This window comes from Antennarius striatus, chromosome 9, assembly GCF_040054535.1.
Source record: "Antennarius striatus isolate MH-2024 chromosome 9, ASM4005453v1, whole genome shotgun sequence".
Taxonomy (NCBI): Eukaryota; Metazoa; Chordata; class Actinopteri; order Lophiiformes; family Antennariidae; genus Antennarius; species Antennarius striatus.
Genome location: NC_090784.1, coordinates 5,321,612 through 5,346,305, shown reverse-complemented (window position 1 = coordinate 5,346,305; position 24,694 = coordinate 5,321,612). Strand labels below are relative to the sequence as shown.

The 24,694-nt window shown below is 43.8% G+C and overlaps 1 protein-coding gene across 4 annotated transcripts; it reads left to right on the top strand.

Annotated features, from left to right (window-relative positions):
- Nucleotides 1-1,181: 1,181 nt before the first annotated feature.
- On the top strand, nt 1,182-24,513 carry dop1a (DOP1 leucine zipper like protein A). Of its 4 annotated transcripts, none has more exons than XM_068322922.1 (37): nt 1,192-1,525; nt 3,406-3,604; nt 3,724-3,905; nt 4,011-4,181; nt 4,930-5,119; nt 5,546-5,644; nt 5,895-5,994; nt 6,662-6,744; nt 7,497-7,611; nt 7,731-7,851; nt 8,134-8,253; nt 8,457-8,574; nt 10,568-10,834; nt 13,067-13,586; nt 13,750-14,033; nt 14,107-14,259; nt 14,335-14,435; nt 14,870-15,135; nt 15,277-17,395; nt 17,607-17,718; nt 17,912-18,094; nt 18,432-18,557; nt 19,009-19,143; nt 19,288-19,343; nt 19,450-19,554; nt 19,776-19,842; nt 20,160-20,304; nt 20,776-20,855; nt 21,113-21,222; nt 21,431-21,580; nt 21,874-21,935; nt 22,184-22,336; nt 22,869-23,005; nt 23,110-23,165; nt 23,244-23,408; nt 23,641-23,770; nt 23,923-24,513. In XM_068322922.1, exons 2-37 carry the CDS (start codon nt 3,467-3,469, stop codon nt 24,229-24,231), a joined length of 7,428 nt encoding a protein of 2,475 aa, XP_068179023.1. In that variant the 5' UTR covers nt 1,192-1,525; nt 3,406-3,466; the 3' UTR covers nt 24,232-24,513. The 4 variants fall into 4 exon arrangements, with proteins under 4 accessions (XP_068179024.1, XP_068179023.1, XP_068179022.1 ...); XM_068322921.1 differs by having other exon boundaries at nt 6,635-6,744; XM_068322923.1 differs by lacking the exons at nt 20,776-20,855; nt 21,874-21,935; nt 22,184-22,336; ... (3 more) ...; nt 23,641-23,770; nt 23,923-24,513 and having other exon boundaries at nt 1,182-1,525; nt 6,635-6,744; nt 21,431-21,569.
- The last annotated feature ends 181 nt before the right edge of the window (nt 24,514-24,694 follow it).

The window sequence follows — 24,694 nt, the reverse complement described above, 5'->3', positions numbered from 1 at the left end:
ATCATGTGTATTGCACTAAAGGTGTTGTGACTGTGAGCATTCATAAAAAAATATTACTCAGTACTATTTGACGTGTAAAGATATTGTATTATCATTTCAATTACTGGTTTGCTATTTGCATGCCTAAGCATCAGATGAACAAACCATTAAAGACAAAGTTAAACTACTGTAATTGTTTAACATTAATGTGATTTCACTATACACAGTATGAATAGCTTGTGACACTGGGCCCCTGACAGAGCCAAAGGTTTTGCCAATACAAGGTAATTCATATCACACTTTAGCTGGAGCTTTTTTTTTTTTTTTAGTTACTAACGAATTGACTAAAAAAATCCTGATATTAAGATTATTGAAGTTTGGAACAAGTAATGGTCTTTGTTCCAAGGAAGTTTTACATTTTGCCTGGTTGGTAATCTAGGTTTCCTGAGATACAGGAGAGATGAGCATAGTTCATGCTCCATTTGTTGCTGGGTGTCATTATTTTTTGAGGCTACTATATAATATTTTGACCAAAATAGTTAAAAGTGCACTTCCGCTATCCAAAGACAATGCATTTTTATTATTTTTATGAAATGTCCCTATCAAAGTGGACATAACTTCCTTTCAATCTGTTGTAATATTTTTGTTCTACTGGGGTTTTATTGTGCAGTATCTGCAAATGGCTGTTAGGATGGATTTCACCATCATGAATATCAGATATCTAATTTTTAGATCGACTTTTAAAATAAAGCTGCCAGTTACTAAGTAAAACATGATTATTTTTGCAAAATGAAATAAAATGAAAACAAAAAGATATTTGCATTTTTATTTATTTGATTAAACTTGTGACGAACTTCTAGAGCAAGAGGATCTAATTGCAAAAGTCAAATCATGAAGACGTGTCCCTGAGTTTTAGTCTGAAGGCAAATCATCAAATTTCTTTTGGTGAAACATTGGAAACTTTACACAATTAGGAGGCGGAAGCAAACATTTCAAGTCCTACTATTATGAAGGAATGACCCACCCTATTCAGAATGTGATTGGATAATATTTATTTAGTTTGGCCTAGGTTCAGCGATAGCGGAGGATGATTGGCTATAAATGACAAAAGCCAACCAATTACAGTCAGGATAGGTCAGATCAAGGTTTCACCGTAGTATGATTTTGAAATTCGTAACCGGAAGTCGTCCGTGTGGATTGCGGAAGCCCGGACCACTTTGACACTGGTTGGACGCAGGTCTGATCTGCAGTGCAGTGTGGGAGCTGTCAATCGAGTCGCTTTGTATCTTTAGCGCTGGGAGCTACTGATCCTCTCTTCACTGTTTAATTACACGCTGCGAGACAAACATTGGAATAGAATACGATGACGTGTTGTCTGCGACTTCAGTGAACGGGTGACATTGGACCGCGGCCCTCCTCTACATCATTTAAATACCCAGCGACTAACGAGAGCTAGCTTCCCAGGCATATTGTTGATGTCCGCCGTTTGTCGTCCGCGAAGCAGCTTCTTGATTAAATGGCAGTTGTCGGCCTGAATCCTCAAACGGTAAGCTTTTATATCAGATGAAAATATTGACGTTAAGTGGTGTGAATGTTAACCATTACAGCCGGAGCGAGCTAGCAAAGAGGCAGCTGTTAGCAAACACCTACCGCCGTGTTTCCTCTGGCGGTGAGAACGACGCGCTCACTTCCTGTGGAACGCAACTTAATTATGTTCACATTTTCACTCAACACAACTTTATTAAGTTCACATTTTCACTCAACACTACTTTATTATGTTCACATTTTCACTTTTTTTAGTCAGACCATCTCACTAACTTAAGGCTGTTAAGGTTAGTGAAATAAATTGTCACCTGTCAAGAGCTGACCCCTTTTACACACATACAAATGTCCGGTTTGTGTTTATTCTGAAAAGCATGCAGGTTGTTTTGGTTTTTTTCTGCTCCACAACACGTTTAATGGATAAACAGCAGCTATTATAAATTAACTCATTATTAATAAACTACTTAATGACAGCTGCTGCCTTTTGGTGGACATTAATGTTACAAGTTCCAACTTTTCTCTGGTGACAAATCAAAATGTGTCCCATGAAGAAAGTCGATTTTTAGAACCCTCAACCCCCTCTTTTAAGTCATTTAGACTCTAAATTTTAGAGCACATGAAATGTTATTACTTGAATATCTCTTTCTGATGAATATATTACAGCATTAGGTCAGAGCAACTTAAAGACACAAGATCATTCATGATTGATTATCAGTATCTCCTCCTGTTGATTCCAGCAGTACTTCCCTAAAGTATGATCACTATTTCTCTTTCACTCTTTAATTGTTAGTTAAAGTAAAACTATGATATAAATGAGACAACACAGGTATTAAATGTTCTCTGTTATGCTGTTACAGTGCTGTGTAGCATCCATCTATTGTCTTACTAAACAATTGCAATTATCTTATCTGCCTCGAGGGTCGTCTGCTGCAGCCTATCTCAGCTGGCTACCGGTGTGAGACAGGGTACACCCCAGACAAGACACCAGCTCATTGTAGGGCTGTTTACGCACCAGTGGAACAAAACATTCCTGATTAGAGGTCTTGTGATTTTGATAATGTTTCCTCTGTGTCCGTACGCACAATCAGCCCTGTTGTTCTCTTTACAGGAAGATTCCTGTCAGTCTCTGGTCCCCAAGTTTTCTTAAAAATGTTTTGCAAATTCTGAGTTCCGCCTTCATTCTGAAAGGGGTCTTTTTTTTTGAGGGGAGGGCTTACTAGTTTACTGGTTTTGTGTCTTCATGGGAGATTCAGTTGGGTTTGTAGATGTCATTTCAAATGTTACCAATGTGAGAGATTATTTGGTGACCCGATTTCCTCCAAATATTTCCCGGATTTCCGATCCTGACTTTGTTATTAATGGCTCCACCTGTGATAGAAGTTCTAGTCGAAGCATATAAATGTGTCTAGTTTCACAGATTGTGTTTTTTTCTGGCCTGATCCTGATCTGTTTAGGGTAGATTTTACAGCTTCACAGTTTAACAATAACACATGTTATGCCGAGTGCCTCGTGATGTGGACTACAATCAATCGTTCCACTCTTGCTTAGCAGCTGCGGAAAGCTTTTCACTTAGAAAAAAATGTTTCCTAAAGATTGCATTGTGGAAGTGACAGCAGCATCATTAAGCCAGTCGATCCTGTTCTTTTCTACACGAAACATATTCGTGGAGGGTTTTTCCTTTCTTTGTTCAACAGCTCAGTTGTCCTGATTCTAGTAACTGTTTAGACTTTACTCTCCTGACTCAGTCGGCTGAGTCCAGACTCCAGCCCCTCCCTGTAGAAGAACAGCCAACTCTCTGTTGGATGACATCACCGTACGTTCAGTTTGTGGTCAACTACTACTAAAATGTCTTGTTCTGTTCCTTTTTTTTGTCTTTCATTGCAGGTGTCATGTAACAAATGTGTGCCTGGTGTTTTACATTAGTGCGTAATTACCACCCAGGAGAATGAACGCAGAGGAAGTGGAGCTGCTCGGTGACTCCAAATACCGGAACTATGTGGCAGCAGTGGACAAAGCCCTCAAGAACTTTGAGTATTCCAGTGAGTGGGCAGACCTCATCTCTGCACTGGGTAAACTCAACAAGGTAATAAAACATGCGTCGGTTTAACACACACACTGTTCTGGATGAGGAGTCAAAAAATAAAATATGTCACTGTTTTTTTGGCCTGTTTCACATCAATGATTCCTCATGTTTTCACTCAGGTTTTGCACAACAATGCAAAGTACCAAGTTGTTCCAAAGAAGCTGACGATAGGCAAGCGGCTCGCCCAGTGCCTCCACCCCGCCCTGCCCAGCGGGGTCCACCGCAAGGCCTTGGAGACCTACGAGATCATCTTCAAGATCATTGGCCCCAAGAGGCTTGCCAAAGACCTCTTTCTTTACAGGTAATACCGCAGCAGTTAAAGGTTGTGAAGTTTTTGTATCAGACATTCAAGTCGCTTATTTAAATTTGTATTTGTTGTTTATTTATTTTATTTCTATCCCTGCAGCTCCGGGCTTTTCCCTTTACTCTCCAATGCCGCTATGTCTGTGAAGCCTGTCCTCCTGGGGCTCTATGAGACCTACTACTTGCACCTGGGGAAGACCCTAAAACCAGGCCTACAGGGGCTACTCACCGGGGTACTGCCAGGCCTGGAGGAGGGCTCTGAGTATTATGACAGGTGATTGGAAAGACAAACCTCTCCAATGCGCAGATGTGGATGTTTAGAAGGAACCATTAGGAGGAAGCATTTTATATTGTGATGTGGAAGGAAATTGATTCCAGATAGTCATAACATGACTCAGTGTTTTCTCAAGGCACAGATCTAGACCTCTGTCTCTGAGATGAGAGCTTTTTAGTTTATCAGGACTACAGGAATTACCTGCAGACTTGTTTTCTTCTATGTTTACATTTAATATGTCAAATCTCATATTTGCAGTCATTTCTTTACTCTGATGCTGGTGGGAGCTGTGTTTAGAGGCTGAACTGTGGTCTCATAATAGAGGCGACCTGCATCGCAGAGCCTTTTTCATGTCGGACCAGTGTGACTGATTGGATTATCTGAGGTTTCATTAGATCAGATTGTCTCAGTGTTCACTGCCATATCAGATTAATGGAGCTATTGACGGCTGTGCTTTCCCTCCTATGACATTAAACGTTATATCCTGTTGTGTCACATTGCAGGCTCTAACAGGAGATAACGTTATTTTTACTACCCCTTGTCGTTTCCTGTTGGGTAATTCTGTTTCCACATAGAGGACATTTAAATGTTTTTATATATAATGCTGGAAAAAAGCCAGTCTTACTAGCATAAATCACAATATTGTACTTTGGCCTTCAGTTTCCACGGATTCACCTCATTCGTTCTGATAAAATGCAGCTTATTTAGCGTGATTAAACACTCAGCGTCCCGTGTGTGTTTCACACAGGACCAACACTCTGTTGGAGAAGGTGGCGGCGGCGGTGGAGCAGTCGGCCTTCTACAGTGCCTTGTGGGGCAGCATCCTGACCAGCCCTGCTGTGCGCCTCCCTGGGGTGACCTTTGTTCTGCTGCACCTCAATCGCAAGCTCTCCATGGAGGACCAGCTTTATGTCATGGGCAATGACATCGAGCTCATGGTAGGTGACGCATCAGCACAAGGCAAACTACCCTCTCTTAACTCTTTGGCTGCCAGCGCTTTGTAGCAACTGATCTCTTTCAGTGAACTTTCTCCGACGCTCCAGACATTTAGTGGTATCACCATCACAGGATCAGTTGTCATGACGCTATATTCCATAATTAGAAGCCTGGTTTTCATTTAGAAGCTCTGTCAGACTGTCGCTCAGCTCTCACAGCTGAAAAACATAACTGATGTCTGCAGACGTCGCTGGGAGCCAGTGAGTTCAAGACAAAGTAGTTCTAATCTGAAAATAAATTTCAGCAGCTGATGATTCAGTGATGACTCCGTCATTAATGACGCTGAAAAGCAGATGTTTCAGGGATTTACACTGATTAGCATCAGTTCAGTTTTTATTTCATATATGCTTGTGTCTCTGTCCCACCAGGTGGAGGCAGTCAGTACCTCAGTCCAGGACTCGAGTGTGTTGGTGCAGAGGAGCACTCTGGACCTGATTCTCTTCTGCTTCCCCTTTCACATGAGCCAGGTAAGGAAGACTGTGGGGTTGAGGTCAGGTGCAGAGCAGACGTTAACATTAGTATGATAAAAAGGGTTGTTTGAGAGTTGGAATTAAACCAAACTAACCATCAGGCTCATTTATTGTAAGCCTGGTTCTTTAAAGATTTGTGCTATGTATAAGAGCTGGGACATGGATCATATCTGACCTGTGGAGTGTGTACGTATTTGTGTGCACACGTGCGTTTTATTTGTTTAAATCAGATTTCTGTTCTGTTCAGGCGACTCGTCCTGACATGATCCGGATCCTGTCCGCGGCGCTGCATGTGGTTCTGAGAAGAGACATGTCCCTGAATCGTAGACTCTATGCCTGGCTGCTGGGTGCGACATTCACACACTGACACCTCTGTCCCGCACACACACCAGGACCCCTGCTGATCTCCTATTACAGAATTTAGAGTGATTTTTTTTTTCCACAGAAGAAGATAGGAACAATTTTTATTCAGGAAGCAGAAGAATGTTGGGTAACTCTGCTATTACCAAAAGTGTTGAGCTTCACGCATTTACTATCTTGTAACCTTTAAATGCTCTTATAGTAAAAAGTGTTAGTATTTGCTGGATAATAATCATGTAACCCTCATCTAAATATACTTTCCTCACACACTTTTCTGTCACGCAGTGCTTTGGCACTGAGCACATTAGCTGTTTAATAATTAATGTTTGTGGCGCATATAGTTTTCGACCTGCTGTGGTAATTGTATTTACTTTCTCTTGTTTTCAACTCTCTGCGGATGAAAATTCTGGTAAGTGTCTGATCGGCTGAAGATGGACACCGCATCAGTTCTTCAAACTGATGCAATTTTTCAGTGGAAATCTGACTGATGATGATTTAGAAATAGGAAAATAGCAACCGATAATTTATCTCTGTGCATCTCTGTTGGCTCCTTTCTGGATTAGTGCTTTTCTTCTTTCCTTTAGCTGGACCTCTGTGATTATAAGCACATGTCTTTGTATTTTGAAGGCTCTGATAACAACGGGGTGAGAATAGGCCCCCGCAGTACTCGACAGAGCAACCCAGAAGAGCACGCCAGCCACTACTTCAACACCTACTCCAAAGACATGCTGGTCCAGGTGAGGGTCCTGCTGATTACCAATAGGTCACCAATGGAAAGGGGTTCTGTTTTTATATACAAATTAAACACATTATAAGATCCCACGGGAAAGAACTGGCCTGAGATTGAAAGTGTTTGTGCGTGAAGTGGAGGTGTGAAGTGTGCCTTGTTTTGAGTTTGAGTTTGTCCTCAGTTTTGGCATGTGGCCATTATTTTTCTGGCACAAAATGTACCCATACCTTTTCATCCTTCTCTCGTACACCTCCCACATCCTCTCTGGATTTCTCTCTTCTATTCCCAGCTGCCTGTCCTTTGAAGACAGATTCTCGTTCTCCCAAAGACTTGGACACTGTCATATGTGTGTAATCTGTCCCACCACATTCAAAACCTTTCCTTTCCTTTCCTGGCATGTGACGAGATCTGGTACTCCAGGGTTTTGAACATGGGGGCTGACAGAGAAACGTGAAGGTTTCGGGGTTTTTTTACTTGTTGTATTTATTTTTTTTATTTTTTTTAGTTTAGTTTTTGTTTTGTTTTTTGTTTGCTGTTGTGCCATCTGCTCTGAGATAGTTAAAGGAGCTCCATCCATAGGGAGTAAGTCGATACTAGAGAGACTGTCTGTTCCCGGGTTCAGCCCATTATGCGGCAGACGAAGCATGAAACACAAAAAATGAAAGCGGTTAAAATATGAGATTGAACCGGGGGAAAAATGGTCCTGTCAGGAATGAAGGGAACCAATAGAAAGGAACAAAGCAAAGTCTTGTTTTTCAGGCAATGGTGGGGATCCTCCAGGGCAAGGCCAGAGGAGGGGAGGAAGAAAGCATTCTCATGCATGACCTGAAGCCATTTCGCATCCTCATCAGCCTCCTGGACAAGCCGGAGCTTGGTAATAATATCAATAATGAATATGTAGACCCTCTTGGTTAGTGTAACGTCTGGACACTGATGGTGTCAAACCTTCTAACTGTGTACTGTCATCTCTGGCATCTGCACATGTCATTTTAGGTCCAGCTATCCTAGAGGACGTCCTGATTGAGGTGTTCCGGACTCTGCACACTCAGTGTCGGACAGAGCTGGACCTCCAGAGCCAGAGTCCATTCAGCAAAGACCACACACACCTCAGCAGGTCAGTCCGGTCCACGTGTGGAATCAAGACCATCATGAAAGATTTGGGTGTTGCATCATCTAAGTAAAAACAGCAAAGTTTTAAGCGTCATGAAAGAAGAAGCAACAAAGTGAACAAACTTTTTTTTTTTAAAAATAAGCAAAGTTTGAGTGTTGCATTTCTAGATAGAAACATTTGATTAAAAATGATCTTAGTAGGTTATTTATCACCTATAGATAAATGTTTTTTTGTTGCCGTTTGAATACAAACATGAATAGCTTTATGCCAATTTTATTTTTTCAGTAAACTACGAGAGAACAAGAAGACGGCTGAGCTGATAAAAACAGCTAACCTCCTGTTCAACTCTTTTGAGCCATACTACATGTGGGACTACATTGCCCGTTGGTTTGAGGAGTGCTGCAGGTTTGTATGTTAAACTTGTGTCTAAAACACACGGAGCTGATTTTACACAGAAACATTTAAAGTGAATTCCTAGCTGGCTGCAGATTAATCATGTTCATTCGGTACCGGGAGGCGAGTGATCGCCCGTGTGGATAAGCATCATTGACGTGAACACAGAAAGAATTTTATTCCTGAAAATTATGTCAAATGTGTCTCTCCTGGAGGAGGACAGTGCGCAGCAGTGCTTATGCACCACAGCATGCTGGGAGCTCGGATCCCCCGGAGCTCTTATTGGTGGAGTTTTGTCAGCTGGTGGATTTTCTGCTGGATATTGTTTCCTTGGTGAGATGCTTTTTTAAAATTTTTATTTCAGTTCTTTTTCTCTTTTGTTTTTTCTGTCTTTCTCTACATCCATTGTTCTAATTTACCGCAGTCTTTCTTTTGTCTTCCTGCCTTCTGCCTTTTTTTGATCTTTTTATCAATGGCCTTTCTGTCTTCAGTCTTTGTCCTTCTTTCCATGTCTTTTTCTGTTTTTGTTCCATGTCTACTTTCCATTTAAAACCTCTCCCCGCCTCTCTGTGCTCATATTCCTCCATGACATTATTCTGCTATGAGATTTTTCAATCTGTTTATGGCATTTCTATTTTCTGTCACACTTCCAGTTATTCTTTTCAGCATTGCTCTGTCTTAATTCGTTCTCTCTACAGTTTTTCTGTCAGTCATCATTCATTCTCCACTGCTGAACTCTTAAGTCCCCATCTGCCCCTTGCTTGACCCTTCCTTTTCTTTTCGTTCTTGATTCACACACCTCCTTTTTAAATCCCGTGGGTTAATTTGAAGACCCCACAATGAACATTTGTAATTGGCTCACAGCTGTTGTCCAAATCTCCAACATTTAGAAGGGTGTGTTTTTCTGTGTGTGGATGTGTGTTATCTCTCCACAGGCTCAAAAATACTTTTGATTAGTTTCCCTGCAAAAAATATTGTTTGCATCCTCTTAGAAGTGTGTTTTCCTGTACAGTGTTTCCAATCTGAATAGTTTGGAAGTCCCCCATTCCTCTACCTCCCTGTTTAAATTCCCTGTTTGTGTTGAGTGTTTGAAAGAGCAGGAGAACCTTCTGTTCTGTGAGTGCATGTGAGTGGGAATGGGAAAGCGTGGGTGTGTTTCTGTGTTGTGTAGCCTGTGCTCTGCTTGCTCCAGTCAGTCAAACTATCTGCTCTTTCTCCCTGAAGCCTACTAGAAGCATGAGGGTAATCTGCCAGGTAAAGTACTGCTCTTTCCTGCTTTTTCACCTCACTCTGCTTCACTGAGGCCATGATAACATTTCTGCAATATCCTGCCATGCATCCTTCAGGCTGTCCTGCCCAGCTTTGAGTGGACATTTCAGAATGAATGACTGACACATTTCTGTCATATTCGCATCGCTGTCATATTTCAGTGTCAAAAATAATCCAGAGGAAGGAATGCGATTGTAACGGTGTTTGAACGTGCTGCCATCTCACCCTGGATGTTTGGTGTGGATCTTGTGAAAATGAAATCTCTGCCCAGTGTGTCTGTGCTTCCCGTTAAGCATGCATGCAATTATTTGCTTTGCTCACATATTTGTAAAAAATATATGACACATAATTTTTTTATGGTGCAAGGCTGAATTTATTACTTCATTTTTTCATTTTTGCTCTTTTTCATAAAAATGTGTTTTACCCCTCGAGTCAAAATCTGTAACAGCACTCACCAAACATGTTCATGTGATGATCTGCAGAAATCTAAAATGCAAGAGTCTATAAATTTTGGCCAAAAGAGGAGTCTCTACTTAGATCTTTTGTCCGTAGATCTAAATATGTAATTAATGATTATCATTAAATAGTTGAATGGGATATGAATAATCTTTTTACTTAGATACAAAACAGCCATCATAGAAAACAAAACAGTACAGAGAGGTGTTTTATTACAAGGCAGTATACTGTATTATCTAACTACCTCAGATTATTTAAATATTGATTTACTATAATTCATCTAAACTCACGGAAGACATTTCTGTACATTGTTTTTCTTAATCATAGTTTATGTTCCACATCCAGTGAATTTTATATGGAAATTCTTAGTTGAAATCAGTATGCATGCAAAGGTATACATTTAATAAATACATGAAAACACGTAAATGTAATATTAATATGTTAAATAATTAATTAAGATCTTCCATTTGCAGCCGTAAACTAAAAAGACAAATATAAGGCAGGGACATAATTTTGAAGAGTTCAGTTAAAACCTAGGATCGACATCAGCTGACTTCTCTCCAGGTTTCTGACTGACTTCTGGTTTTGATGGCTTGTTCAGGAGACCTACATAGAGATCCAGACTGAACATCTTCCTCAGCTGCTGCTGCGTATGGTGGCGGCTCTGACCTTTCACCTGCAGGCCCTGGACCTCAGGGAGCTCACCTACTGCCTTCGTCTCTGCTCCAAGATCCTCAGCAAAGTGCAGCCTCCACTGGTGTCCCCACTGACCCTGCCCTCGGGCCCCCGGGCTCAGAGCCACTCCAACTGTATTGGTAACCCCACCAACTCTGCAGGGGAGAAGAATGGCGATAAGGCAGACAAACAGGTGAGCAAAACCCTTAACAGTGTTTCACAAAAATAAAAATTCTCTTTCACATCAGAAACATGTTACCTAAACACTGGAATCGTCATTTATAACACTCAGTTCGACATGGAAATTATTCAAACGATTGAAACCAACCTTGGATCTTTAAAGGCGTTGCTAGCTAAAGGTTGTGTTCTGTGTGATCCTGTCAAAGTCCTTTTAACTAAAGAATAGATCCGTTTGCATCCCCAGTCAGAGCAAATTCCATTTTGACCCACTTTCTCCTACAGGTTGGGGTAAAACTCCATTATGACAGACTCTGATGGTGTGCCCTGGTCTCTGAACAGGACCTTTTCTGGTTTACTTGCTAAATAACTCCTGCCTGCCTCATATTCCACGATTGGCCCTGGTGTCCATGCTCCCTTGACGCGAGGCATTTGAAGACTTTTCAGAGCAAGTGATTCCCTATCCTCTCCAGCAGCCTGGTTTTTTAAGTGTTTTAGAACCCAGTGAGGCATGACTAAAATTTCAATCATTCCATTGCCCAGAGATGGACAGCAGCTAGTTAGACTGAGAAAGACTCATGAGGTGCAGAAGAGAGTACAAAGACAAGATGGTTTACCAACAGCTGAGTCCAGTTCGCCTCTCGTCTCTCAGGAAGAGGAAAGGGAGTGTAGCCTTTAATGCGTCCTGGGTAAGCCATATCCATCTGAGTGGAAAATATTCCACCCACATCCTCCAAATATTATCACATCCCCACCTCCTACCCTGAGGGGCATGTAGAGAAGTTACTATCTATTATGCCATCTGAGTCCAGGCTCAGAGTGTTTGCTGCCTCGATCCAAATGCATCCCAGGAAGCCTCCCGGCTCCCACCGGCTGATTGTTACTCTTTCAGCGCTTCAGTCTGTCTGCTACAGGCTGTTAGCCAGGTTCACAGCTCAGCCTCCAGCAACACAAATCCTCAGTTTAAAACCTCACATCTATATGTGTGTGTGTGTGGGGGGTGCTCTCACAGCTGTGTGTGTATAATGAATAAAATATTTTTCCACTAAATTATAATTTGATAAAATAGCAATGCTTCTTTTTTTGACAGAATTAAATTCCAGATAAATTAAAGTACTTTATCAAACCCAAGATGAAGCTGAATGGAGCATCCTGTGAATCTATAAAACATGCCTGCCACAATGCTTGCACTGATCATGTCCCATCAGAGACATTTAAGAACAGATATATCTGTATAGAATATATATAAATACTGTAAAATACAGAGACTTGTACAGCATTTCCCTAATGTAGCCACAAGAGAGCAGCCAGTGTCTTATTGTGCCGGTCCCATGCCCGGATAAATACAGAGGGTTGCGTCAGGAAGGGCATCCGGCGTAAAACTTTTGCCAAATCAAAGATGCGAATCACACCTACGACTTCCATACCGGATCGGTCGAGGCCCGGCTTAACAATGACCGCCATCAGAAGAAGAAGAAGAAAATACAGCATTTCCCTGCCGATCTTATTTACGGTTCCAGGGTCTATAGTATTGTTTATACCAGGGTACTTGTCTCTCTTCTCTAAATTTAACACCTTTGTGATGACGTGTATGTTCACTTATAAATTAAGTCATAATATCATGGGAGAATTTAATTAAGGGACTCAGTTGTAACCACATCTTAAGTTGTACGCATTAAAAGGAATTCAGACTTCAGAAGATGTGATGAAATCACAGTTTCTGGGGGAGATGAGGGGGCGCAAAATAGTGAATGACAAAAGCCCTTCCATCGAACAGAGTACGCAGATTAACTGGTTAATGCCCACTCTGGAATTGTCTAATTGTGTATTGACACTATTGTCATCCAACCAGACGCGTTTTCACTCATTCAGCCTGATTAAACCAAATGAAGGACGTCTTCCTCACTATGCGTCCCCTACCAGTCAGAGAAAAGCTCTAAATGTGACCTCACTGGAGGTCAGCTGGTTTACAGTATAAGGATGAGCAAAAATTTCTCGGAAAGGAGATATTAAATCACGCTGAGCAGGAAGACATGTTTTCCCAACCGTTGGCTCTAGACCAAGAAGAAGTGTGAAAATAACTGTTCCAAAAATTATACAAAAGATAAATATCTAATAATAATTGCTCTGTTGTAATGCACACTTGGGATTTACTTGACATTTCATATTTTCAGTTTGCCTTTATTTCTGAAATGCCATCTGTCTTTTTTTAGTATTTCTATCATAAATTTCCTTCTCCGTCTTGCAGGTTTTGTCTTCAACTCCAGAGAATTCTGGTAGAGTGGAAGTGTTTGAGGATGTTGAAAGTCTTCCCACCAATCGCACCTCTGAAAGTGGTTTCACAGACTTTATCCAGTACCAGGGGGATGAGGCTGAGGAGACAGACCGTAGTCTTCATCCCCACCCAGCGGTCAAACCAGGCCGTCGCTCCTCCTCAGGCCAAACTCAGACCAAGGCTCTGGACAAACCCGTCATGCAGTGCTGCCTGGAGCACTTCCAGCAGTTCCTCTCCAGACTCATCAACTTGTACATCACCCCTGGACAGGTGAGCGAAGTTGAGAGTGAAAAAGGCGAGGTCATCCAGTCGGGATCCCTGGTGTCAAGAAACGGCAACCATAATGCACCATACCCAGAGTCAGGGCTGGTCCAGAAGGAGTGTGTTGCTGCGTTCACTGCCGCCTGTCAGCTCTTCCTTGAATGCTCCAGTTTCCCGGTCTACATCGCAGAGGGTAACCTGAAGTCCTCACCCACACAGCAGGAGCAGTTTGGTAGGTGACAAATATAGTCTGTGACAAATTAGGAAGCTTCTGTTTTAGCTGTACCTAGTTACTGAGTGCTGGGATTTGTTTGGTTGATTAGTGCATGAATTATTGCATTCAAATGAAGGTCTTATTACAAACAGACATGTGACAATACCCTGTATCATTACAGACAGTGAGCAGGTCCACCTGCCAGCTTGGCTTCAGACTCTGATGGATGCCTGCTGCCTGGCTAAGGACTTCAGTCTGCAGGGCGTGGCCATCTCACTGCTAATGGACCTTGTGGGACTCACCCAGTCTGTAGCGATGGTAGCCGCAGAGAGCGTGGCATCTGGTGCCAGGTCTGAGTCTGTCCAGCCCATGAGTCCCAGTCAGGGTCGAGTAGCGGTCATCATCAGGCCACCGCTCACTCAGGGAATCCTTAAATACATAGCTGACAGGACTGACTTCTTCAAGGTAGAGAAATCCCATTTATTGCTTGGAATATTGTTGAACTTTATTACATTGGTGGTCTTGATTGTACCCCCAGAGTGTCGCTCTAATCCTGTGGGACCAATTAAGTGATGGGACACCTCAGCATCATCAACGCAGCGTCGAACTCTTCTACCAGCTGCACAACCTGGTGCCTTCTTCCAGCATCTGTGAGGATGTCATGAGCCAGCAGCTCATGCACAAAGACAAGGTCAGTGCAGCACTTAGCATTGCAGGCAGCACTCACAGACAAACTGAGTTGTTGATAATATCCTTTGTTTTTTAGAGGATTCGGCTTGAGGCGCATGTGAAGTTCTCTGTACTCTGGCATTTAACACGAGACCTGAACATCACTAAGTCCTCTCCTTTCAATCGTACATTTGACAGGTGAGCTGGCTTCAAAGCCTCATTCTTTAAAGGTCCCGTATTACACGCTGCTAACATACTGCTGGACACGTCAAACTTCACCTCACGGAAGAATGCCGCCTTATCCGGGGAGAGGGGAATATTCTTGCAGGAGATGGGGCGGGGCTATGCAAATCACTCCGTTACGTCACGACAGGAGCTGATGGGGATTGGCGTGTTTGAGGAACGTTTCACCAGTTTGTGAGCTAAGCAGTCGATATAGGACCCGCTTTTTTCCCTCATTCTAGGAGTTGGTAGGGTTGGGGGGGGGGGGGGACCACTATATACATAGTATATGTAGAGACCGGGAAAATGCATTTTTCATAATGTGAACCCTTTAAATGCTTTTATAGCTGCAACAAGTGGCTTTCCTGTGACTCAAACTGTACCTTGAATTGATTCGCTCTGTTCTTCAGATCTCTTTTCATCATGCTGGACAGTCTGAGTTATTGGGATCCTTGCACTAGTGCTGTCGGCCGGGCTTGGCTCAATCAGGTCCTTCAGAGACATGACATTGCTCGTGTTTTAGAGCCTCTCCTCCTACTCCTGCTCCACCCCAAGACCCACAGAGTGTCCATTCAGAAGGTACAGGCCCAGCGCCACTGGACCCAGGTCTTCCCTGATCTTCCTGGAAACGACATATCAGAACCCATTTACAACAGGGACTCTGGCTTTGTGGACAGTAAGAAGAGGCCACTTTTTAATTCTGCTTTTCAAATTTTAGTTTTACTGGTAGTTATGAGGTGTGGAATTGTGTTTCCACACTGACTCCCCGACAATTTTTTTTTTTTTTAAACTTTTATCTGTTCCTTTGTTTCCACAGACTTCAGTCAGATCCATGGTGATAAGGCTGCACACGAGGACCTCAGAGATCTGGCCATTTGTGACATGGAGCCTTTCTGTCTTACTGTCAACCCGCTGAGTGACAGTCTGTCCTTACTGAGCCTGAGCAGCGAGAACCTGCAGCTAGCTGGTGAATACCAGCCCGCCGACCCTCAGGGTGACCCCCAGAGCTCTGAGTCCAGCGGCTCTCATTCCTCTCCTGTGGAAAACGGCAGCTTGGAAGACCAAGAGGATGTGACCGGCTCAGATCGTCAACCTTGTTCTTCAGATGACATGTCAGACGAGAGTATGGAGGAGGTTGTGTCTTCTGTTCTAAAGGAGATGATAGACAGGGTATTGTGTATAATAGAAGATAGATCTCACCAAGTCTCACCTCCAGCTGAAAACTGGCCTCAAACGGATTCAGATAGCACATCTTCAGACACCTCCACTGGACTCCGTCTTGATTCTGGCCCTCCTCTCATCTCCAACCACCAAACTCTGCCTGAGATGCTGGCTGAGGGAACTCTGGAGTTCCTCTCTGTTACGCCGGCGGATGTATCTTCAGGCGAGCAGCACAGAGAGGGCATCATTCGTCATAGCTCATCACCTTCCATTGTCACCCTGCCCGATGGCTCTGACCCAGCAAACCCAGACCACACCCTGCAGGTGGATGACTCTCAGGCTCGTAAACGTAGCCATAGCAGCACCCAGCTCAGCCTTAAAGGGAAGATCATGGAAAAACTGGCGGACAAATCTCCAGGAACCAAACCCAAGATTAAGAAGTCCAGGAGGAAAGAGGAGGAGAGGCAGAGAAAGTTGGCAAGTCAGACCGAAAAACTACTACCACCTAGTATTTTCTTTGGGGACAGCCTGGATCTGGAGAATTGGTACAGCTGTGGGGAAGGGGAAGTGTCCGAGATCGAGAGTGATGTTGGCTCTCCTGGTGGAGGCTCTGGTGGGACCATTGGAGATGTCGGCGTCACGGAAAGCAGATCATTCTGTTCCCCACCTCGTTTTAATATCCATCCTCTCTACCAGCATGTCCTGCTCTACCTCCAGCTGTATGACTCCTCACGGTCCTTGCATGCTCTGTCAGCCATAGCAGCCATGCTAAGAGCTACACCCTCAGGGTTTGTAAGTGCTATCTCCACCACCAGCATCAACAATACCTATACGCCACAGCTGTCGTTGCTGCAGAACCTCCTAGCCCGTCACAGGGTCTCCGTCATGGGCAAAGATTTCTATTGCCCGATCCCCCAGGACTCACATTCGCACTCATTCCGCAGTGCCATGTACCTGGAGATTATCATTTCCCTCTGTCTTTACTTCCTTAGAAGTTATTACTCAGCCCATGTGGCAGTAGGCCCTCAGGACTTGGCAGGGAACCGGGCGATGCAGCTGACCAGTGTGGAGGTCTTGACTCTCCTGTTCAGTGAGTTGGCTAAAGTCACAGGTGGCTCAGCCAAGGGCTTTGCCAGTTTCATCAGTGATGTTCTGTCAAAGTGCAAAGTTCAGAAGGTGGTTCTCCATTGTTTGCTCTCCTTCATACTCAGTGCCCAAAAGTGGCACGATCAGCGGCTGTCAGGGGTCAACGTGGCCACAGTGGAAGAGGGTCTGTCAGAGGACAGTGTTATCAACCTGTCAGAGGACCAGATCGACAGCTGCAGCGCCGTCCAGTCGCAGCTGCTCAGGTTGTTGCAGAGCTTAGTTGTGCTGGAGCATCGAGTCCTGGTGCCGGCTGATGAAGGAGGAGAAGGAGGGCCTGTGGGAGGAGGCGTAGCTGCTGGAGGGACAGGAAACAATGCTGTGGCTGGGTTTGAGCTCCTGAGTGGAGAAGTGGAGCATATTAACCCACAGCAGCCAATGACGTCGCTGCAATACCTCCATGGACAGCCCATCACAGCACAGGGTATGTTCCTGTGCGCCGTGATCAGGGCGCTGCATCAGCACCACGCCTGTAAGATGCATCCCCAGTGGATCGGACTGATTACAGCCACGCTGCCATACATGGGAAAGGTGTTGAGGAGGGTGGTAGCCTCGGTCACGCTGCAGCTGTGCAGAAATCTGGACAATCTGCTTCAGCAGTATCGCTATGAGACCGGGATAACTGACACCAGGTACTAGCATCGACATGGATCAAAGTAATGCATTAGAGAAAACATTACGAATTATTTCACATCAAGGTGTATTATATCAGTTTGGCCACTAGATGGCACTCAACCACAAGATTTAAAAGCTTTTTCCCTTATCCATACATTTCATTTGTCAATTGTGATGCATTTTTATGAAATTAAAATGGATTAAACTGCATAATTTTGTGTGTGGTAGACCCCAGTGGACGGCTCTCTGCATCCCTCCGGACCTGATTCTGACTGTGCTGGAGGGCATCACAGCTATCATCCATTACTGCCTGTTGGACCCCACATCTCAGTACCACCAGGTGAGGCCAGCGGACCCCAGAGGAGAGTGGCTCTTCAGTGTGTGTGAATATTAACACCATCTGCAAAAACTTAATCTGTAGCAGCTCTAAATACAACCATCCATTGAAATTCTTTTTTTTTTTTTTTTTTGATGATGATGATGATGGTGAGGAGGTATTGGCTAATTAAATAATTACATGTTCTACCTTTCAGTTACAAGTGAGTGTCGACCAGAAGCACCTTGCTGAAGCCCGTTCAGGCATCCTATCCATCCTCCACACGATCATGTCTTCTGTCACCTTGCTGTGGAGCGTCCTCCATCAGGCTGACAGCTCAGACAAACCAGCTGCTGCCTCTGCTGCCACCACGTCTAACATCAACCTGGGCTCCACAAAGGTTCACTAAAAATACAGAAAAATACGTGCATACAGTACAGACATAGTACCTGGAGCACTGGTCTCAGTGTTACTGACACTAAACAGGTTTATTTCAGTGATGAACAAAACTTTAAATGAAATAATAGTGATTTTTATCCTCCAGAGTATTACAGTGTTAATTTGTAATCATGACAGCCTAAAACCACATTTAATTTACTTCTGTACTGACCTCCAGTCTATTTTCAGTCAGAATATTCCACATTCTGCACAAACTGCTGAATATAAAGGCATATCATACAGGAAAAAGTTAAGTGTAAACTAGAATTGTAACAATTCCTTTTTAATTGGTTTTACAGAACCTCCGGCAGCAAATCCTCGAACTGGTGGGGCCCATCTCCATGAATCATGGTGCTCATTTCATGGCAGCGATTGCATACGTTTGGAACGAGAGGAAACCTGTCAAGACTCCAGTCAGAAATAAGGTGAGTGTGGAACAGAAAAAGAAATGAAAATGCAGCATTTTGTGTGTGCTTATTTCTGTTTACACCGCATGTTAAAATAGCAAGAACAGATCAGGCTGAAAAATAGATTTTCAAATTCTCTACATTTGTTCTGTGGTGTGATGTTTTATAAATAAAGTTGATTTGATTTGATTCTGTGGGGTGATGTTTCAGCAATGATGTTTAAGACTAGTCTTAATGCAGGCCTAAGTTACCCAAAACTGACTGGATATCTGATACAGATCTGTTTTTTCATCACATAGTAAACAGCTTAAGTCACGTCGAATCTGATCATTCCAATTCAGATCTGGGAAACTGTCATGATCAATAAATCAATCAGATGGTTCCTGCTAATGTGAAAGCTATGCAAAGAGTCCGATCCAGTGTGCCTATGTTTGAGCAACCTTCTTTGTCGCTGTCTTGTTTCTTTCAGGTGATTCCTTCAGCCAGTGACGAGCAGCTGCTGCTGGTTGAGCTGGTTCGTTCCGTGAGCGCCATGCGCACTGAGACCATCATGCAGACGGTCAAGGAGGTCCTGAAGCAGCCTCCTGCCATCGCAAAGGACAAGGTCATCAGTTTGTTGCTTAGCTATCATTTATCCCCCTCAGAATCTGGATTTTAGTTGCTACAGAAATATAAGACTTCTGTAGACAATAATGTTAATAAATATTTACTGAACATATTGAGGATTATTTGTCCCTGTTTCCTACAGAAGCACCTCTCACTGGAAGTCTGCATGCTGCAGTTCTTCTACGCCTATGTCCAGCGGTGAGTTCACTGCTTCACAACGGCAATGCATAAATATGTTGGTATTTAAGGTGAAGAATAGCATCAGTTTGCTTCATTTTTTCGTCATGTCTTGATTTTGTCGTAGGATCTCTGTGTCCAGTTTGGTCGACAGCTGGCCGTCTCTCTTGGCGCTGCTGAAGGACTCGGTGCCGTTGAGCTTGCCTGCCCCCGGACAGTTTCTCATTCTCGGGTTGGTTTCTGTACCTTCTCCTCAAACGGGCATCCCCATATGTTTAACATTTCTTGTGCAGTTGTACTTCAAGCCTGATGGTTTGTGGATGTTTGTGGGTGAGTCAGTGATCACACTGAGTAACCACAGTGTGGATCTAAATGAATCAGCCTGCAGAAGATACGCCTGCTTCCCCTTCCTCATACTCTTATTCAACATGCTATCTTTTGTCTTTTCTCTAGAGTTCTGAACGAGTTCATTTTGAAGAATCCCAACCTAGAGAGCAAGAAGGATCAACGGGAGCTACAGGTGATCACTGGACCCACTTCAGCTCTGAGTGGACCCATTTCACAGCAGACATTTGATTAGTAGTTATTCTTTCTCTGTGACTGTTATGGTTTCCAGGACACAAAGGATCTGAACCGTACTTTTAAAATATTTTTTTTTAATTCCTGCTGAGTTAATTGCTGCTAGTATGTTTAGGAATCAGATTACTTTTATTTCATCACCATCATCACAACGTCAAGTTATTTATGTTATTTATGGAGACAACAAACAGAACTGCAGTAACGTCATCTGATTGAACAGAAGCTGTAGCTGAGGTAACGTATTGCCTTCGTATTCAGGATGTGACCCATAAGGTGGTGGAGGCCATTGGGACGATTGCTGGCTCCTCTCTGGAGCAGACCACCTGGCTGAGGAGAAACCTGGAGGTGAAGGCCTCTCCTCAGATCACTGTGGATGGAGCCAACCTGGAAGCTGATGTAGAAGGTGTGTTACCGACTAACGCTGACTGACGCTGAAGACTGTATGTGTGTCATCACAAATTACTGCAGTAGACAGAAAAACGTTAAGCTCACCAAGACTCGATGTTGTCGTCACTACATCCACTGAGTTACCTGAGTCGCTCCTCTCATGATGAATCAATTTAAACTTGATCATATCAGCTGAATTTAAAGTAGTTGTTCGTGTCGAACAGCAGAGAATCAGCTGCTTTGTATCTTGGCAAGAGAAGAATAGTTTTATGTTTATATCGGGGGTGTATTATAATGTCATTGTCAGAAGTCATCCACTTAAATCCAGTGTAAAAACTGAATCTGAATGTGAGAAACTAAAAGCAAAAATTGACTGGCATGACTAAATCTTTGTGAGATGTGAATGTAAAGCGCCGATGATCGACCTGCTTCAGCACGACTGCATCAGTGTGGCTCCGGCTCATGTTCACTAATGTGTGTTTTGTAGATCTAATGCTCACAGTGATGGAGGCCTCCAGCTTCACTCCATCAGTGTACAGCGTTCACGCCCTCACTCTGTTGGCTGAGGTAAAACACTTCTGTCTGCGTGTCACATGAACGCTTGTTTATCAGGCTCTGCCTTCGTCTGGGCTTTTTCTCTAACTGCTCCCACTCATGTTTAGCAGAAGTGTTCTGTCCTGGTTCTCAGAAGTAGCCCAACACTAACGTGGTTCTACTGAGCTCCTTAGAGCTGATTTACAGCCTTTCTTTCCTGGTGTTGGCTTTTTTTTTAGAAAGCATTTGGTACGAGACGTGGTTGAATCAGTGTGGACTTTGTTTGTCAGGTGCTGGCTCATTTGTTGGACATGGTGTTCTACAGCGACGAGAAAGAGAGGGTGATCCCACTGCTGGTTAATATCATGCACTATGTAGTGCCCTACCTCCGCAACCACAGGTGGGGATATGCCGTTTCCTGCTTTCTGTTTCTGTTTTTGTCAAGACTTTCAACTAATTTCTGAATTAGCATATCAAAGGTGAATTGCTTTTGACATTACTGATGGTACTCTTTAAGCTATAAAACATTCAATAATGAAATATGAATTATTATTAAGTAGTCTATGCACAAAGTGTGGTTTTATTCACGTTTCGTGTTTCTACGGCAGTGCTCACAACGCCCCCAGCTACCGGGCCTGCATCCAGCTCCTGAGCAGCCTCAGCGGCTACCAGTACACCCGCCGCGCCTGGAAGAAGGAGGCTTTCGACCTCTTCATGGACCACACCTTCTTCCAGATGGACTCTTCCTGTGTCAGCCAGTGAGTAGGAGAGGAAGCCTGACCGTGTGTGGTTGAATGTCTTCACAGCCGTGCTGAAAAGTAGCCCCAGTGAGAGAAAAATAATACATGAACACCAGATGTGTTGATGTTCTAGCAGTCTGCTCATTGGTTAAACAACTCAGGGACAGATTTCATCTGAAAGTGTGAAGACAGTTAACCTAAAGTTCAAATCAAACGTAACTTTATGTTTCATGCTACTGATGTAAAAGATCTACTCTTTTGCTTGTTAGTTCTCTTTAATATTTATCTATAACTTTTTTTTATTTTTCTAGCTGGAGGGCCATCATTGACCACTTGATGACTCATGACAAGACCACCTTCAGGGACCTTCTGAGTAAGCTTTGAGGGTCTGATAGTTTTACCCTTTTCACTGTCTCCTCTCAGGCAGAGTTAGAGCTGCATTCCTGCTAAATATTTGATACTTCTATCCCAGTCAGCAGTCCATGCAGCTTTAAACATGAATATATCTATTATATTCAGGTAGCTGTGTCTGCCTCTAGAGTACACAGCACCCTGTATCTTAGACCCTGGACAAAGAGGCTATAAACTGCTTGCAGAGAGTAACGACCGTGTTTCCTTCAGCCCGGGTGGCGGTCGCCCAGAGCAGCTCTCTGAGTCTGTTCACCAACAGAGACGCCGAGCTGGAGCAGAGGGCCATGCTGCTCAAACGCCTGGCGTTCACCATCTACAGCAGCGAAGTGGACCAGTACCAGAAGTACCTGCCAGACATACAAGGTAGGGCTGCACCATGTGGGAGGAAAACTTCACAATATTTTCCCTCTCAGCGATGTGTACGATTTAAAATTTGCACCTGCTCTAATTTAAAAAAAACCAAAATTATTCTCAAATTTTTGTAGCATGTTTGATGCTTTTATCTGAGGTGTGCTGCCATTCTAAATATTTAGAGAATAAAGATAAATCTCAATCCAAACAAAAAGAAATGAGAAGCAGGGATGATATAATATATCTCCAAATAGCGACACGACCAAATTAGATGATCACTTCAATTTTCTGCTGATGCATTAAACCCTCCCACCTAAAATGACGTGCCTGTCGCCTCTGAATCAGTTTTAGCAATTTGTTTGAAAGTCGTCTCATCAGGCAGAAAACATCCTAAAGTTTCCCATGAAGTTAATACACGTCCTCCGTGATCCCGAAAGAAGACAGTGAACCTTTGAATTCTGTTATCTGTATCCTGAAAGCCGTCGTCACGGTGGGGCGGGTGGTGATCCTGAGCAGACACTGAACAGTTGTGTTGTGTGTGCAGAGCGTCTGGTGGAGAGCCTGCGTCTGCCTCAGGTGCCCATCCTCCACGCTCAGGTGTTCCTGTTCTTCAGAGTGCTGCTGCTGCGTATGTCGCCTCAACACCTCACTTCTCTGTGGCCCACCATGATCACAGAACTGGTGAGAAGCAGACCTCACTGGATACACTCCTCCTCACCGACACTCGCTGTGCCTTCATTCATTCCAGTCTTTTCACACACGTTACGCCCCACACTGTCTGTCAGGTTCAGGTGTTTCTTCTGATGGAGCAGGAGCTCACGGCAGATGAGGACATATCAAGGTAGGACATCTTACAAACTTGTTTGGAGCAGGAAATGATCACAGGTGACTAACTGATCCAGTCTGTCCCCCCCTGTAGGACATCTGGACCCTCTGTGGCGGGATTGGAGACCACCTATTCTGGTGGGAATGGCTTCTCCACCTCCTACAACAGCCAGCGCTGGCTCAACCTCTATCTCTCAGCCTGCAAGCTCCTGGACCTGGCCTTGGCCCTTCCTCCTGAGAGCCTACCTCAGTTCCAGATGTCAGTACAGACCAGCCTGCCTCATGATAATGTGTGGATGTGATTGGGTTGGTTAGGGAACGGTTACCAGTGGAAACTCTCTGTTTCTGTGCTTATTAGTTCCAGGTTCTGTAGATGAAATACACTTAATGGGGCATGAATAAGATATTAGACTTTCTCCTTTCAAGTCCCTACAGTTTGTTAAATGCTGTAGGAAGAGACTTGTGTCTGAGTCAGTCCTGTCTCACGACAGGTACCGCTGGGCCTTCATCCCAGAGGCTTCAGATGACTCAGGTTTGGAGGTGAGACGTCAGGGAACTCACCAGCGAGAGTTTAAACCATATGTGGTCCGACTGGCTAAGCTGCTGAGGAAACGAGCTAAGGTATGTCCTCCACTGTTCACGTCAGGTGAATAGAGGAGGAGGACGAATGTCCACCCCGTGGAGCGAAGTTGCTCAGTAAACATTTGTAGATATTTTCATCCACGCTGCATTTCAAACTCAAGTATTCTTTTCCCCGGCTTCTCCTTTGGTAGAAAAACCCAGAAGAGGATTGCTCCACCCGAACCCTGTCCTGGGAGCCAGGTCACCTGATGCTGACCCTCTACGTGATCCGCAGCATGGAGCAACTGCTGCCCTTCTTCAACCTGCTCAGCCAAGTCTTCAACAGCAAGGTCAGCAGCCGCACGGGTCCCGCCTACACCCGCAACCCTGCAGACGCCCTCTTCCCTGGACACAAGGAGGGCCACAAGCTGGAGAGCCAGAAGGTCTTCTGGAGTCAAGCTCGACAGAACATTGAGGAGATGGTGGAAAAAGACTTTTTGGAGGGCCTCATCAAGACGTGAGACGACGGCTGGGGAGGGAGGGCGAGAACTCAGAACTGATCAACACTAGTGACAAACCTCAACTTGTACATTCAAGAACATGGGAATACATAGGGGAAATAGTTTATACAGTTTTTGTATTTCTAATGATTATTTTACTTTTCAAAAGGTATTTAACTTTAATTATTTGTACATATGGAGCAGCTTTGATGACCAAGTTTTAACATTTCATGTGAGTCCTTTTAGACAAAGTGAAGATGCTGTGTCATTCCATATCGATGTGACTGAATAAAGATTTCTAACGAGAGCATTTCTTGTGTGCGTTCATGCTGTGGAAAATGTGTTTAATCAAATTTGACAAATAGACTGGAGACTTAAAGCATTAAAAAAAAAGATTTACTCTCAGTCACCATTACTCTGCAAAAGCTATATTTGAAGCGACTGAAAAGTTAACATGAGAAAAATCCATTTTAATAAAAACTTG

What these genes read in the sequence shown, in the direction of transcription:
- dop1a (XM_068322921.1), top strand. Translation starts at nt 3,467, where the DNA reads ATGAACGCAGAGGAAGTGGAGCTGCTCGGTGACTCCAAATACCGGAAC. An exon ending in CCCTCACTCTGTTGGCTGAG is followed by an intron (nt 20,856 to 21,112) that starts GTAAAACACTTC and finishes TTTGTTTGTCAG; the next exon opens with GTGCTGGCTCATTTGTTGGA. An exon ending in TGCTGAGGAAACGAGCTAAG is followed by an intron (nt 23,771 to 23,922) that starts GTATGTCCTCCA and finishes CTCCTTTGGTAG; the next exon opens with AAAAACCCAGAAGAGGATTG.